General features: G+C 38.0%; 1 protein-coding gene across 1 annotated transcript in view; it reads right to left on the bottom strand.

Moving 5' to 3' along the window:
• Window positions 1-285: 285 nt before the first annotated feature.
• Window positions 286-16,896, bottom strand: part of LOC142138918 (acidic mammalian chitinase-like) — a 55,910-nt gene continuing 39,299 nt past the window's right edge. The window contains exons 5-15 of the mRNA XM_075196032.1: window positions 11,986-12,048; window positions 11,759-11,788; window positions 10,532-10,733; window positions 9,995-10,051; window positions 9,613-9,778; window positions 8,072-8,196; window positions 7,156-7,279; window positions 6,183-6,347; window positions 2,915-3,031; window positions 1,634-1,763; window positions 286-628 (exon numbers count right to left, since the gene is read on the bottom strand). Of these exons, the coding sequence (XP_075052133.1) occupies window positions 363-628; window positions 1,634-1,763; window positions 2,915-3,031; window positions 6,183-6,347; window positions 7,156-7,279; window positions 8,072-8,196; window positions 9,613-9,778; window positions 9,995-10,051; window positions 10,532-10,733; window positions 11,759-11,788; window positions 11,986-12,010 (1,407 nt within the window). The 5' untranslated portion in view covers window positions 12,011-12,048 and the 3' untranslated portion in view covers window positions 286-362. The remainder of the gene's footprint in view (window positions 629-1,633; window positions 1,764-2,914; window positions 3,032-6,182; window positions 6,348-7,155; window positions 7,280-8,071; window positions 8,197-9,612; window positions 9,779-9,994; window positions 10,052-10,531; window positions 10,734-11,758; window positions 11,789-11,985; window positions 12,049-16,896) is intronic.

Raw genomic sequence — 16,896 nt, 5'->3', positions numbered from 1 at the left:
TGTCTCAGGTAGGAAGCTGTCATGTCAGCGACCGGCGCTTAGAGTCGGGACACCATTGGGAAAATAAATACATTGAATGAATGACAGTATGTCACCAATTCAGTATTTTAGGAAGGTAGATTAGTCTAGTGGTAGCACTGGCCTTGAATGGTGCGTTCTTTAACTGAAGCAGAATACGTCTCTTTACTCAGTTGATACATCATATATTATAATAAGGTTATTGAGATAATAGATTGGATTTGTTTGTGTTTATTGTGTGTTAAAAAATGCACATAAAGCAGGATACAATAGAGATGCAGATTTATTAGGGGGTCTTAGAATGAGGGAGGGGTGCTCTCAGATAAGAGGGAAGCGATGGATATTCATGGCCAGTTGCAGCAGTTGCATCCTGTGTCAAACACGAAACCATCAGCGCACTTCATGGGGTAGGTCTGTCCAGATACACACTGGTAGAATTTATTATAGTTTAATGGGTTCACATAAAAACCATCAGCTTTACAGAAGTTGGGGTCTTCGTCAGTGGATGGGGGGTTAGGATGTGAGGTGACAGAAGGCTCAGATGTAGTGTCTCCATATGTAGTTGGACAAGTGGTTGATCCACATATGTCAGGGCAGTTAATGGTTGAACCTACATAGCAAAAATAAACCATTTCCCATAAATATACTTATTTGCATTAAAATGAATTACAATTAATAAATAAGCAGCAATTAATGCATTTTAAATACAACAGATGTATTTATTATGAAACCAGTGTACTTATGACAGACATAACTAAACCATGTTTCAAACGTTATAGGAAAAAAAAGTCAAAAAGAAACTAGCCAGAAGCCAAAAATTATTGATAAGAAATGTGTGTAGCTAGTAACATGGCTACAAACTAATCAATAATTAACAGCAATAAATCACAGTACTGGTACTAGATTACACTGAACTGTTAAAAATAATTACAAAAGAAATAGACATATCTGGAAAGCATGATAACCAACATTGACCAAATTCCCCATGGGAATGATGCAGCTGTGCTGGTTACATGTGTTTTCTCTCACTGTATGCAACATGCTGACTGCTGGGTGCAGGTAATGTATCAGTGGGTGCATTTACAATGAACAGCAGGAATCTGGTTGTCCTGACCAATGTTTGAACATTTGCTCATTTAATGTGGGAGCATGCAGTATGTCCTAAAATGCATCAATCAAATGAGACTTAGGGAGATTTTAAAGAGTTTTTGCAACGTATTCATAACTGTTTGCCTCTGCAGTGCTGTATTTTTGCAGCCTGTACCTGTTAATAGCTGTTCTGTGTATGAAAACTGACGTACCCATGGTGCACACAGTGTAAAACCGATATCTACTACTGTAATCTGTCACAGGCGATCCTTTTAATTTACTTTAGGAGTCAGGAGATATGTATGTGGCATTCAAAAATTATTGCTGGTAATATCATGTGTGCCAATGAGTTGTTCTGTTACTGTCTACAATGACACTTCATCCTCCTATTAAATGCATGTATATGGAATAAGAGTTATCATGCAAAACAGCTTATGTCCATGTGCTTTCTGGGTATCTATAGAAAACTCATCTACAATATGAACAATATTTATAAGTATTTATTCTCTTTAAAACAGTCTCATACCTTCCAGCAAGGACTTCAGATGTCCAATCAACGGATATTTCCCTTCACTGCAGAACGTCCCCAGGAAGTCATCTAAATCAATGGCCCAAACCATAGCACCGCCAAAACCACTTTCCTTCAGAAACCTCACCTAGGGTATAAGGGAGATAATATTCCGTAATGAAGTTATGTTTCTGCCATTTTATTCAAGCAATGAGAAAGAGCCCTGAGTTGTGAGAAACCCTTTATGAATAATAAATTAGTGAAGGTGTTTGGTAGATTGTGAATGACATTAATTTCCCAAAAAAACAGTATAAATTCTGGGAGGACTCTATTGTGTGCATTTTGCAGTGTTGTATGTCATATTTTAATAATGTAATACAGTGAAAATGGAATATTGGCAACCCTACAACTATGTAGGCAAACGGGGATCTATACAAAAAAGATAGACCCATTCCTTTCCTTTTCCATGGCTACCGCACTCCATACTCAATCATTTTCTCCTGTAAAATCATATATATTTTCAAGGTTAAAGTATTGAGTTTTTGGGCCAGGTATTGGCTGATTTTGAAAAGGTTATCTATGTCGACTTTACACCTTTGTATAACTTTGGCTACAGACAAATATTAAAGTACTAAAACCCCATTACCTGTAAAACTGTTTACATTTTACTGTATATGACAAGGTGATGTAATATCCTATAAATACACCCAAAATATAATCATAACAATATGGGGTTCATTTATAAGAATAAAGTCATTTGTGGACAGTGTCAGACTAAATAGAAGGTACAGAATCATAGTCACAATGTATCACTAAGCAGCCTGTGTGAAGCAGCCTGTTTGCACCTTAAATGTGGCCTTACATTTCTCCCAACATTTAGAATCCTGAAGGTGGGACAAAATTAGCCCTGTCCCAGTTCCACCCAAACTCCACCCACAAATGGACACATTAGAGTAAAACTTCACCCATTTACTGTTAAGCCCTTCCGCATTTGCAGCGTGTGAATGGGATTGTCCCGCCAATATCAGGACAAGTGGGAGGTATGGAACGGTCACAATTTATTGCTGCTTTAATCTAGAACCAAAGCTGTAAATTGCTTTCGTACTGACACATTTCAAAGTGATTCTGTCTTCTCCATCACCCGAAAGTGCTTCAGCTTTGAAAACATTGAATCTAAAAATCATAGCTTTCACTTGCTTCTGTTTGAAACCACTCTGAAAATGTAAAATCACTGTTTAACTAGGGATGGATATCATTTCCCTTGTAAATATACAAACCCTCAAATGAACACCACCTTACTTTGCAGCAATAACTCTCTTTGTTGTCATATCCAACCCATTCTTTATTCTTGCAAGCGTATGGCACCCTCTGGTCTGTACTCCATTTCACTGTGGCTCCTTTAAGCCAAGTACAGATCTATGGAGAATATAGCATAGGGTAGTTAAAAAATAGGAGATGATTGCACTGTTAGCAATGACAATACAAATATGTTAAGTCATGCTTTTGGATAACAAAAGGTTCACACTTAGATATTAAAATATCTCATTTGCATTATAATTATGCAAATCTCTAAAGTGTATGTGTTGCATACAGGAACCATGAAGAAATTATACTTTCTAATTCAGCAGTGTAGTTACACTAAGTGTCACAGTTACTAAATGTAACAATATACTACTCAAAAGCATACTGAAAAGAGTATATTAAACAACTAACTCTAAAATGAAGCCAATCTTAGTCAAGTTTTAATGAGCTAGTTATTCTAACAACTCACTATAATTTAATAATCCAGAATAATCACACAATGACAAAGCTAAGGCTCTGTTCTCAGTCCTCTGCTTTTCTTTCTTTATGCTTCTTCTCTATGTGAATTAGTACACACTTTTGTTCTCCTCTACCTCATCTATGCAGATGACACACAAATCTAATTAGTACATTCCTTCTCTCCCTCTCCAATCTACCTCTGACCTACGCCTCTACTCCTCTCCTCCTCTATGGTAACTATCTCTAACACCCGCCTCCAAGACTTCTCCAGTGCTGCCACCACTTATAGAATTCCACACCTCACACTTTCCCCAGCTTTCAATCCTTTAAGTGCGGTCTCAATCCCAACTTTTCACTATAGCTATTTTATTTACACTGGACACTACTACCTCTGCAGGCACTACCTGCTCCAATCCCATGTCCCACTAGCTCTATTGTCTGAGCATTGCCCTTACCCTTGTAACTGTATGCTCTCATGAGCAGGGCCCTTGTTAGCCTTAGCCTCATGTCTGTACCTCCTTCATCAACCTTGTCTGCCCTTTTTATTGTTTCTGTGCAACTTGCATTATTTGAATCTGACTGTCCAACAATGCAAACTTTGTGGCTACTAATAATGATGAGAATGATAAATCTATTATAAAATCTAATACAGCAATGTATTATGATGATAATAATAATAATAAAAATAATAATTATGTTAAAAGAAGATTCAAAGATATATATGTATAGTCAACATTTGGTTTCAAGACATTTTTTAGATGGGCCATATACAGATTTGTACAAGTTTTTAAAGGCGCTCAAGGTTTTAACCCCATTTTTTAATGTTATCGTAGGATTTCACATCCACAGCAGTAAGGGATGGGATCACAGAAAAGGAAGGTGGGTGATGGGATTTGTTCAATTTTTTAACCAAGGAATGAAGTCTCAGGAGACAGTCTACACCTTTATAAAATGCATTTTTATAGTGTATTTGGTATAAGGATACAAAGCTGTGTGTTATCATTATAATTATACTTTATTTAGAAGTCACTGTCATTTTATTCAGAGCTGTACAGGTGATCACGTTGCAGACAATCTGCATATAGTGACACTGAGTCACTGATGGTGGGAATGGTAAATCTTAGGGAGAGTTCATGTAAAAACATTGTACCAGAAGCCTTTCCAAAATGTTTACAGGCTGTTGCATATGCAGATTATTATAAATGTGAAACCCTGCTGGTGCAGAGCCTCATTCACCTTGTGCATTCTGCGGAACAATTCAGACTACCAGTTCCGTGGTGGACAGTCATCTTTAAGTAGCCCATATGTAGAACTGGCGGCCGTTGTGGATGAGTGTTTGTAGTAACAAATTCCCAAGAATGCACAAGATTCCCCAGATCGCACAAGGTTCTATATGTGGGCTACTTACACATAGCCATCCACCAAGGAGCTGACAGTCTGAATGAAAGGTGAGTGAGGCTCTGCATCAGCACGGTACCACACTGATGCAGAGCCTCAATCACCTATCATTAAGACTGTCAGTTCCTAGGTTTCCGACTTCTCTCTGTCTTTGCAGCATGGCTCGCTCTCCCTCAATTCCCACAACAGACTTTTCTGAGCCCTGTCATTGCCGACATTGTCGACACCTAGCTGTACGACCTGCTCGGGATGCCCACGGCGCCAAAGAGAATGAGCTGAAAAAGGCGTACCGCAAACTAGCCAAGGAATATCACCCACATAAGAACCCAAATGCTGGACATAAGTTCAAAGAGATAAGCTTCACCTACAAGGTTCTGTCTAACCCAGAGAAGCGAGAGCAGAACGAAAGATATGGAGAGCAGGGCCTGCAGAAAGGAAGCTAGGCAGTTGCATGTATGATATATTTTTCACACATCTCAATCGGGGGCCTGTTTGGCTTCATGGGCGGACAGAGTTGAAGTCATATCGGCAGACAGAGAGGAGAGGACATGATGCACCCACTGAAAGTATCTTTAGAAGATTTTCTTGTGCATTTTGGGAAATCTTGTGCATTCTGGGGAATTTTGTTACTATAAAGACTCAAAATGGCCACCAGTTGTTCATATGGGCTACTTAAAGATGGCCATCCACCAAGGAACTAACAGTCTGAAAAATAGGTGAGTGCGGCTCTGCATCAGCAGATTATCACATGCTGTCCCTCTGAAAGATGTGTGTCCTCACGCTTAAGAGTCCCTAAAAAGTCAACCTTGGATAGCATCCATCTGAGCTACTACACTTCTTGCACGAACTGTCATTTCACAAGTTTCAGACCATTGGGCTACTGTAACATATGCCCCAGCTACAACAGGTCAGAACATGGACATGACAAGATCAAGAGGATTTTGTAAGGAAGACCCCAACCCCTCTGCTATGGGTAGATTCTGACCAACTTAGTGATGAGCAGCACCCTCAAGTAATTAATGTAGAAACCTTGTTCTATCTAGAACTGGACAGTAAAATAACAGAAATATGAGACAAAAGTGTATATACTGCAAGCTGAAATGCATTTACACAATTTAAATTGCAATGAAAAGCTGTTTTATTGTACATAATTCCATCACCTTACCTCCTCTGACAGAGAATCACTCAATATGGGTTAGTTTGATGATCTACAGTTTGGGATTATTGGTTCAATTATAATAAATATTATAATATTGTAATAAACAGATTTAAACATTTCTACACTGGATATATAATATGGTGTTTAATTGGTTCTATGGGTGGAGTACCAAGCATCTATTTTCAACAGATTATCTATTCATTGACAATCAACATGCTATTGTGTATAGTATTTCTTATTAAACATCACCTCATAGTAGGCCCCGGGGCCAGTTGGATCTGCTCCAGACACAGGTACCCCCACTTCGCATTTGCTAGAATCAGAGATCATGAATGATCGGCCGTATGTTGGGAATCCAATGAGGAGTTTCTCTGCAGGTGTTCCATTATCTTTCCAGTAATTCATAGCAAACACCTGGGGGTGAAGAGGACATATCAATGATGGAAAGAGTATAGGAAAAGCTCAGCGTTACCGTGTTCAGTAATCTATGCAATGGATCATTAGGGATAGTGGCAGCACGGGGTCTTAGTGGTTATCATTTCTGCCTCACAGCACTGGGGTCATGAGATTGATTCCTGACCATGGCCTTATCTGTGTGGAGTTTGTATGTTCTACCCGTTTTTGCATGGGTTTCCTCCCATACTCCAAAAAAACATACTACTAGGTTAATTGGTTGCTATTAAATTGACCTTAGTCTCTCTCAGTCTGTGTATGTTAAGGAATTTAGACTGTAAGCTCCAATGGGGCAGGGACTGATGTGAGTAAGTTCTCTGTAAAGTGCTGCGGAAGCTGCTGTTGCTGCTGATAGGGTTAGTTGCTAGCTCAAAGATATATACTTAAACCATTACAATGAACTTTTAACTGTCTACTGCAAGTTAGACAATGAAAGCAAATACTGGATTGGTTATTTTCAGTTTTTATCCAGACTTGGACTTTTCATCAATATTAGTAAACAATCCACAATGCCATTAAAATAAAAACAGACATCTAAATATAGAAGAATGAGCTTCATATGCTTATAGGTAATTCAAGGGGGCTTGCCTTGATGACGTAGATAAAAAAGCTGTAGAAGAGTCTCTGTATATCATCACTTAACACTTGTATTGTGTATTTTATTAATAAAGCAATTTTTCTACTTCCTTGAATTCCAAGCAAATGTTGTATCATTATGATTTGATGTTATAACAGTATAGGCATAAGGAAAATGATCTGGTTTGCTTACAATGTTAAAGTATATAAAATCTCCCACGTCTGTGGAACCTCGGCACAGGGGGCTGTTATGTCCAGTTACAGTGTCCCATTCGCCATGGAAATCATAAGTCATCACACTGATAAAATCCAGGAGTCTATGGAGAAACATGGTGAAACGGAGCTTTACATTTTAAAACAAGAATAGATAGACTTGTCTTATGACCTTGTAATACAATAAAAACGGAATTGTTTGCCACTGACTAAGCAGATCTAAGCGAAATGTGCGTCGGCGTCTCGCTGTCTGCACCTATTATCTTAATCTACTAGGTAGCTATTACATCACGGTAACATATTGCTCCAATTAACCCACATTTAGTTTAGAGTCAATATCTAGGCATATAGCAATACACTACCCATATTTTTGGCATGTTTGTGGTGTCACTTTGTTTTGGTACAGCTTAAGGGATTAATACTTCAAGTGTATTTGCTATAGTGGAGAGTATAGACTATAGATAACTTAACATGTAGTGTTGCTGAACCAAGGTTATTAGGGCAACAAATATATCTCTCCCCACCTCTGTTTTTAAGCGTTAGTCCTTAAACTAATATAGAAGATTGTTAGTGCAGATAGCAGTTTTATTTTCACCACTGTGTATGCACACAATTGGCTTTATATTTTGCTTATTTTAATTAAATTCATAAAATTTATATTTTAATTTCAAGATGATCCCTATAAATGTATGTAATTGGAGCTGATAGTGCATCTTATTAGCAAACATCTTTTTTTACTCACATTTCTAATACAATGAAAACTACAGAATTGTCACTTGACAGGACAGTCGCTGAAAATATACATTTCCAAACACAGATTTGTAATACTTGTTGATTGTAAGTAACTCTATATTATGCTTAATGTTCTCTCCAATGATTTCCTCTCCCTAACTCACTTTCCGATCTTCGCTATCTCATATCCAGAATCAATGTTTCCTTTTCCTGCAGACACTGCTGCTGTGATCAGGAGCCGTGGACGACCCGTGACTTCTGCTTCTTTAATAAATGCATCAAGCATTTCCTGAGAGAGAGACAAAACTAAACTAATAAGCTACATAATGAACTAGGCTTATATTAGCCTACGCAGGACTCATATGACTACAGACAGGGTACTGACAAAATAACTATACCTGTTTGGCTCATAATATTGCATTAACATAAGTGGTAATGGACACACATGACTCCCTCCCGGGCTACAGCTTCAGTGTATTATACACAAACAACATTTGAAACATAAAAATGATAAACTCGTTAAATAATTGAGAACTGTTTTTTCAGTGCACAGTTGCAAATTTTTAATATTTTAAATCACAGAAAGCCACACTGAGCAACCATCTATTTTTTTACATAACTAGAAATTAATATCTACCCAGATTTTGTCAATAACATACAGTTACTATGTTTTAATATATTCCTCTACAAGACACATTTGCATGGTGTCTTTCTATTAGACAACTTCACAGTGATGGGCACAGTGGGACATTGAGCATAGAGAATCAGTGGCGAATGGTGAGAGGCTCCCAGTGTTCTACATTAAACATGTTCCCTAAATGTCTTGTAGTAAGTTGATAAATACCCTTTAAAATACTTTTTACCCTTTTAAACATTCCTGATTTTTGTAGGGCAAATTAAATAAATTCAGCTAGTTAGCAATTCTGGGCCCATTACCTATTACTGCTTAGGGCAGCAGAAATAAAAACTTAATAAAGGATTTTGCCAATTGTATAGTGTCTAATGACTTTAATGGTGTGCTTTGGAGATGGAAAGGATGTTGCTAGCAGCTACTATTCATAAGGGAACCAAATATGCCACTATTCAAACTCTACCTTTAGACAGAAACCTATTTTTCCGAGTAACTGATATAAAAGACATAGTTTCATTTTGATTACTTAAATCACTTGAAAAATAAATGAGAAGGTTTATCTAGATTTTATGTAGACCACTGAGAAGACATGGTAGAAATGAATAAAAATAGCATGATATAATTTAATCTATCTTAATTTACAACTAAGAGGGTCAGGTACAATCCCAAGTTGCAGGAACTTGGAGTGAAATGTGACAAAATAAGACTAGCATGCCGAAACAACCAAATTAATGGGATATATAAAAAGTATGTAGGTATCTTAAACCGTCACCTCCAAACAAACAGAGGTATCTCAATAACTAGGTCAAAAACAGAAAGTAGTTAGTTTTTCTACATTCTCCCCAAAAGTACAGTGAGACAGCTTTTATATTAGACCACACTACTAAGCCTACTGAGCCCATGTCCTCCCTCTCATGTACATACTGCAGTAACTGGCATTAGATAAGATAGACCTGTGTTACTGTACATGGTACTGTATATGAGATGCTCCCATACGCTATCCCTGAGGAAAATGATGATTCTTATGAGCCAGCAGATCCTGTAGAGTTGTAGTAGTAGAATTTAGCAGCCCACCTCTATTAGTATAGTAAATCTCTGCTTGTCCTCAGGGGGGCTACCTCGAGCTCCTGGGTACTCAAAGTCGAGGTCAATGCCATCAAAGTTATATTGACGGAGATGTGCAATCACAGATGTAATGAAAATGTTACGGTTAGCAGCAGTGGCAACCATATCTGTGAACCTAAAGATAATGAAATAGAGGGACTCAGTGAAATAACAGTTTACTTATTTACATTTATGTATATATATATATATATATATATATATATATATATATATATATATATATATATATATATCTATGTACATAGATATATATATATAGGTACATAATTAGATAGATAGATAGATAGATAGATAGATAGATAGATGAATAGATGTGTGTAGTGATGCTTACTTCTGTGTTCCAAAGTTCCAGCCACCGATTGCCAATAATGTCACCAACTTTGGATTCCTAAAGCAAAGAACAAGACAGGACTATTAAAAAAAACCTGTATTTGTGACACAAATGGGATAAATACATTAGGTGAAATTACATTAAGTGAAAATAACATGGCAAATAATACAGTCATAGACTTGTACATAGCCACAATAGACTTGCGGCACAAGTGACATACTGTAGATAGATAAGGCTGCATAATATAGAAATAGGAATCATTCACCAAGAGATGACTAGTGCAGCTATAACACATAAGTAGAACTTAACAAGTGAAATGCAATGCAGTACTCAAACAAATGCAACAGATAATATTATCTATATGCTGCGTTGATGGTACATAGGAATGTAGGATATAAGGACTTATTCAATTAAATATCTGTCTTATCTGTGTGTCTTATCTGTGTGGACGAAACACACAGTCAATATTGATTCAGTAATACTAACAATTTGTAGGTCTGACTCTATAAATGCTGTGGACAAGTTTGTTATACTAACTTTAGCTTAAGGTTGTTAAACTGCTTATAGAGGACATCATCGTTCCACTCGTAAGGTGCAATCTTGTGCTCATTCATGGTGGCGAAGGCATATGTGAGATGTGTGCAGAGCTGCGGGTCAATATCTTCTGGCATAAATGTTGCAGGCATGGGCCGGTACTGGGACCAGTTTGTGAAATAACAAACCAGCTTGTAGGTAGAACCTGAAGAAAGTACAATATTATTATGTTTATTTATACAACATCAGCATATTATGCAGCTCCTAATATGGACGGCTTCATGATACAAATAACATACAATGAATCAGAAGGTGACCCTTCCTAAACAAAATTATTGTAAAAGCTGTGGGGTAATCTTGATACTTTAATTAGCGAAAATGCAATCTTATCTGTTCATGGAAATACATGCTCATGTATGCAGCCACTTTGCTAGTTGCTGGCTCCAGGCATTTAATGATTACAGGTATAATGCTATTTATGACACTAAGCAGTTGGTAGACTCTACTAGCTGCTGGCTCAAGGTGATCAACAACCAGGACTAGTTCCTAGTTCTGGGCAGCTGGTAATTACAGATCAGATAGTTTATATCACTAGCATAACTACGATGCCCCAAAATGTTATATATTCCCTACATACCTTGCTTAATAGATGCTTTTTTACTTATTTCTTTTACTGCCAAAATATATGTTGCCTTCTAATCCAAATTCTTTTTAGGCATAAAGCAACCTTGCCTTTGATCATTTTTATCTATTCAATTTAAATGTATGTTTACTTTCAGGGGTTGTCTGGGCTGGCATCTTCCCCCAGGTCCTTTCCCATTGTGGGCTACCTTGGTCTGAATCACTGGGCTAAGTTTTTGTTCCTTTAAAATGTTCCTTATAGGCTGCTGAGGAGAGTCTCGCTCCATGAGCTAAAATTTGCCAGCTAACCCCGTCTACTTCAGGTCACTTCACTCATTTTAAAAATGTTTTATGATGGACTGCATAACAATAAGTAAGACAAAGGATGTGTACATTTCAGCATCACCTTATACAAGCAACAACTACAACATCTGCTATTACATCTATAATTCTACTGTCTTCTTCTCCACATTCTTGATTCCATCCCATTATAGCTCCTTACATTTTCCTATATTTTGTTTCTTTTTTTTTAGCATAAATTTCTTTCGAAATTTGTTTGTCATTTCCTTGGCAGACATATAGCACATATTAATTAAGTTACGTCCTTACCTAGTTGTACATTAACCAGCAGGAAAAGACCTGTGCAAGAGAGAAATCACAAAAAGATGTAAAAAAGAGTAATAAAACATATAAAACACATAAAATAGTAAGACACTTTACTGTATATCCTGTACATAAAGTATAACCAAGCATAGTCCATGTAGTAACAAAAATTTTTGAAAAGTTTTGAAAATATGGAAACACCAACACATAACCATATAACTTGTGTCTCTTACCAGCCCAAAGCAGCATCTTTCCCATGACCGTTTGTCTCAGCACTGATAGCAGGTCGATGTTACCTTTGTATAGAGAAGAAATGGCTGGTATCAGTGTGGGAGCTTCACAGGTGAGAGAAGCAGATAAACCTTTACTCACAGATTTTGAAGATTTTAAAATATGGAAACAGAGCCATTTTGGCAGAAAAACAGAAGCAGTTGGGAGACTGGGAACACGATTCAGCCAAGATTCAGGTACTGTGGTGGCTAATATTATAAAGGCCATGGCAGGAGGATGTAGGAGCACACCAAAACTTAAATGCTACACAATATACAAAATTAAGAGCATTTAAAGGACCAATAAAACTAAACTACAACTAAAACATTGAAAATGTCTAGCAGCTGATTAATATTTAAGATAATTTTAATTATGTTTTGTTCATGAGGAACGTATAAAGAATCACTGCAGGAGTTTCTGAGTATGGAGGATCTCAACAGTTTATAAACGATACTTAAAAATAGAATTCATGGAGCACACGGAAATCATATTAGCGTGACATGACCTGTGTGCGCTACATGAATTATAATGTGGGTACTGGACCTACACCAGGATAAAACACAACAGGTCTCTCACTGTCGGCCATAATCGAGCACCCCTTCTTGAATATTGTAAATTATAATTGCCATAAAATTAAATAGATAGAAATGAGAAAGAAGACCATCCTAACTTTTGCAGTGCGCATAGAATTTTTATATAATATAAAGACATTGTTGCATAATGAAAATAGGGAATTGTTATGGGATATATATAAATAACTGTGTTATATTTTACATTAAATTAGTGCATATTTGGTCTTTTCTGGATTTAGCATAAGACACGGAAGCCAGAAGGCCGCTTATAAAATAAAAATAATCATCTGATGTTATATAAACTTTCCAGTTATTATGACCTTAGGCAGGGAATCTGTCCAAAAAATTATTAATATAATGTTAACCTATAATAAATGACACACCAAGCAGTGGCGAGTATACTGCCACAGTCCTTATTTATATTTCCAACATTTAACCATACGGGATATACACACCAGGCAACCAAAAGCCAAAAATTCCCTGCCTGATAACCAAATAATAAATGTCACATATGTTGTGACCAAATAACTGGCCACCTGCAACTCTGTCTCGGTGACTGCCATAACCAGGTATTATAATCCACTCCATGGGACAGGAATCCTTCTGGACCACTGATGTAGAATTGTTTCAATTTTCAGTGTGGTTTACAAAATAGACTCTGGATTACAGAATAGGGTCTAGCAGCCCTTATTGTAACTATATGCTATAGCTTTGGAACTGTTAAGCATGAAACTAAGTTTTGCAAGAAATGTTTATGACTTTCTTGCTTCATGGAAATGTACCCTTTTGCACAAGGCTGTACTGTCTATTGCGAGTGATTATAAACATTGATAAGAGAATCCATATCTCCAAAACCTCATACAAGGCCTCATGTTTTAACACATTGTGGTTGAGGAGACACAGTCTTTGAGTAGAGTTTCATGTAATTAATAGTTAACCAATCAAGGTAAATGTCAAGCTTAACGCCCCTCTGTGCAAGGGTGCCAAGATTATTACTTATAAAACTTAAGTAGAAATCTATTATGGTTACCTTCTACACTAACCAGTCTAGAGGGCCATTGATTCATTAAAGCTTGAATAAACTTAATTTTTTTATTCTCAAATCATCAGACTCCTTCTTTAAAAACAGCTATGACAGTTGATGTTTTTTGCCAGGTCATCAAGATCACTTCGAGAGTTCGAAAGCCTTCAGGGGGAGACATACTACGAATGACAATACTAATGGTCGCCACGAGTTAAGAACTTTTTTCTGCTCATGTGCTGTCATTGGAAACTGTCTCTCTGTGTTCTTCTAGTCTTTTGGAGGTGGTTTCTAATGAATGTTCCGTGCTGTTTGGTGAGTTACATGATCCTGAGTTTTTTCCTCTTTCTCTTCTTTGATGTTATATTGATTTGATAACAAATAGAAAGTTTTCTTTGTCCTTGTCACTATTGAGCTTACTGGTTATTGATTTTTGTCATTGTGCAAACTTCTGATGTTTATTTGTGTTTCCTGGTTTTGTGTTGTAACCCTTTCACCGGACGCGGTGATGAAGTCTTGCTAAGTCCAGAGTCATTTTTCCTGCCTTTAATTCTAAGGGGTACAGGACCCAGACAGAGTTAAATCTTGTGACTAGCGTTGTGCAGCATTCTGGAGGTTTATTGTGATGTGAATCTGTCATTTAAATGGGGAAATGATAATCTTTGCTTCTTGATATCCCAGGGAGTTGTCAGAGGCTAGTTACAAGTACATGAAACAATGGTTTAATTGCTGTCAAGTACCTTAAGTGCTGGCATAAGCAGACTTCTGACAATTAATATTCCTTATAACAGGTAACTTTGATGCTGAAATTTTGGATCATTTAAAAAAAAGTGTTAAGAAGAAGAGTTGATGAATGGAAGTCATATAATCTGTGGGTTGTAGAACTAAAAAAACCTCCACCTCCTTATGTCCAATGAATGTATATGGGTGAAACAGTTAGACAAATTGATGAAGATACACTGTACACTATCTTAGCAGCATCTACACAGATGCACTGTGCAGCTTCTGCCCCTCCCATACAGCCAAGTGCTGAGCAAGAATTTGGAGATGGGATAGAGCAACAGGCAGAGACAAGCAGTTCACAGCTGTCTGCATTATCTACAGCAGGGGGCACATACATCCAGGGTCCCCAATACTGCCGTACCTGTAACTTTGTATACTGATATCACAGGGGTCCACCCTTTAGCCTCAATCCCAAGAGGACAGGTTGCCCCAAAGATGTACAGTTCTTAATCTTACCACACTCCTGCCACTACCTGAGGATAATGAGAGATTTCACTCTCAGAGGGGGGAGGTGGGGAGCATACATCATGATTGTTTACAAATTGTTGAACAAATTTTTTCTCTAAAGGTCAGATGTTGTTGATACGCTGTTGGATAATTCTGATTTTATTCTGTATGTTGATGGAAATTGCAACAAATCTGATCAAGGTGTTTTACAGTCAGGAAATGCAGTAGTCACTGACAATAAGGTAATGGAAGCTAAGACATTACCATCACCACACTCATCACAGGTGGCCAAAATTATAGCACTCACTAGAACCTGCCAACTTGCTAAAAACAATACTTAAAATATATACACATCAAATGGCACACCTATTTCCAGGGCCATCTTAACAACATTATGGGCCCCCAGGCAAAGCAGTGCACCGGGGCCCCTAGATATAGATATATAGAGATACAGATATAGATATATAGAGATAGAGATAGATAGATGTACTTGCTCAGTGACCCTTGTAGGTTTTTTTTGCAGGTTTTTTTCTTTTGCAGGACTATTTATTCTCATTAAGAGCAGTGCCTATGGGGCCCCTTTGCCCGTGGGGCCCCCGGGCAGCTGCCCATCGTGCCCAATGGAAAAGATGGCCCTGCCTATTTCACATGCCAAGGTGGTACAAGAACTGTTGAATGCATTAATGCTACCAAAGCAATAGGCATCATGAAATGCCAGGCACACACCACAAACACTGATGTGGGGGTAAATGTATGAACCTCCGGATTCATTAACTCCGGCGAGTTCAGCGTCTTCTGCGCTTAAATTTAAAGCGGCGCTTCCTTGTAAAGGGAAGTTTCCCTTTACAAGGCAGCGCCGCTTTAAATTTAAGATGCTGAACCTCGCCGGAGTTGAAGAATCCGAAGGTTCATACATTTACCCCGTGGTGTCCAAAGGTAATGACAGAGCTGGCAAAGCAGCCAAGTCAGCAGCAGAAATAGGGTTAAAAGAACAAAAATGTGAAATAATGGCAGTTATTGTCATTACTAATGAGCAAATATTAATCTCTATCATCATCATCATTTATTTATATAGCGCCACTAATTTTCGCAGCGCTGTACAGAGAACTCACTCACATCAGTCCCTGCCCCAGTGGGGCTTACAGTCTAAATTCCCTAACACACACACACACACACACACACACACACACACACACAGACACAGACAGACAGACACACAGACTAGGGTCAATTTGTTAGCAGCCAATTAACATACCAGTATGTTTTTGGAGTGTGGGAGGAAACCGGAGCACCCGGAGAAAACCCACGCAAACACGGGGAGAACATACAAACTCCTCACAGATAAGGCCATGGTCGGAAATTGAACTCATGACCCCAGTGCTGTAAGGCAGATGTGCTAACCACTACGCCACCGTGCTGCCCCCAACAGGTTTGTTCCCCATAGGAGGTCTCCAGCTGGCAGCAGGGAGGATGTGAACCAGACCACAGAGATTTATGTTGCAGTAATGATGGTAAGCCTGTTGCACCAAAAACTTTGTACCCTGCTTTGCCACAGTTTAGTCATGGTTTAGCACACTTTCCAAAGACTGCTTTGGCTCAGTTGGTTAAGGCTTATTGGTATGCTCCAGGAGTCTCTACACTAGCTACAAAATTCTGAACTAGCTGTTTAACCTGTTTATAGGCAAATCCTGGATGCACTGTTCCCACAGAACCAGCACACCTTCTAGCTGCAGAGGGACCGTTTCTGGTATTCCAGAATGATTTTTTTCAACCCCCAATGGTAAGAAGGTTACAATATGTTTTGGTTTGCATAGACTTATTTTCTGGGTGAGTGGAGGCACGGCCAGTAGCCACAGCCATAGCAAACATAACCGCATTGTAACTATATGCTATAGCTTTTATTATTATTATTATTATTAATTTTTATTTATATGGCACCACAAGGTGTCCGTAGCGCTGTACAGGGAAAAATGAATTGCAATACAAGGTGAGACAGCAGAGTACAGTAAACAGTAAGCACAGTAACTCAGTAAGCTCAATGCACAGCTAGA

This window comes from Mixophyes fleayi, chromosome 2 (genome assembly GCF_038048845.1).
Source record: "Mixophyes fleayi isolate aMixFle1 chromosome 2, aMixFle1.hap1, whole genome shotgun sequence".
NCBI lineage: Eukaryota > Metazoa > Chordata > Amphibia > Anura > Limnodynastidae > Mixophyes > Mixophyes fleayi.
Note: the sequence above shows the minus strand (reverse complement) of the source record. Positions and strands in the feature narration are given on the sequence as shown.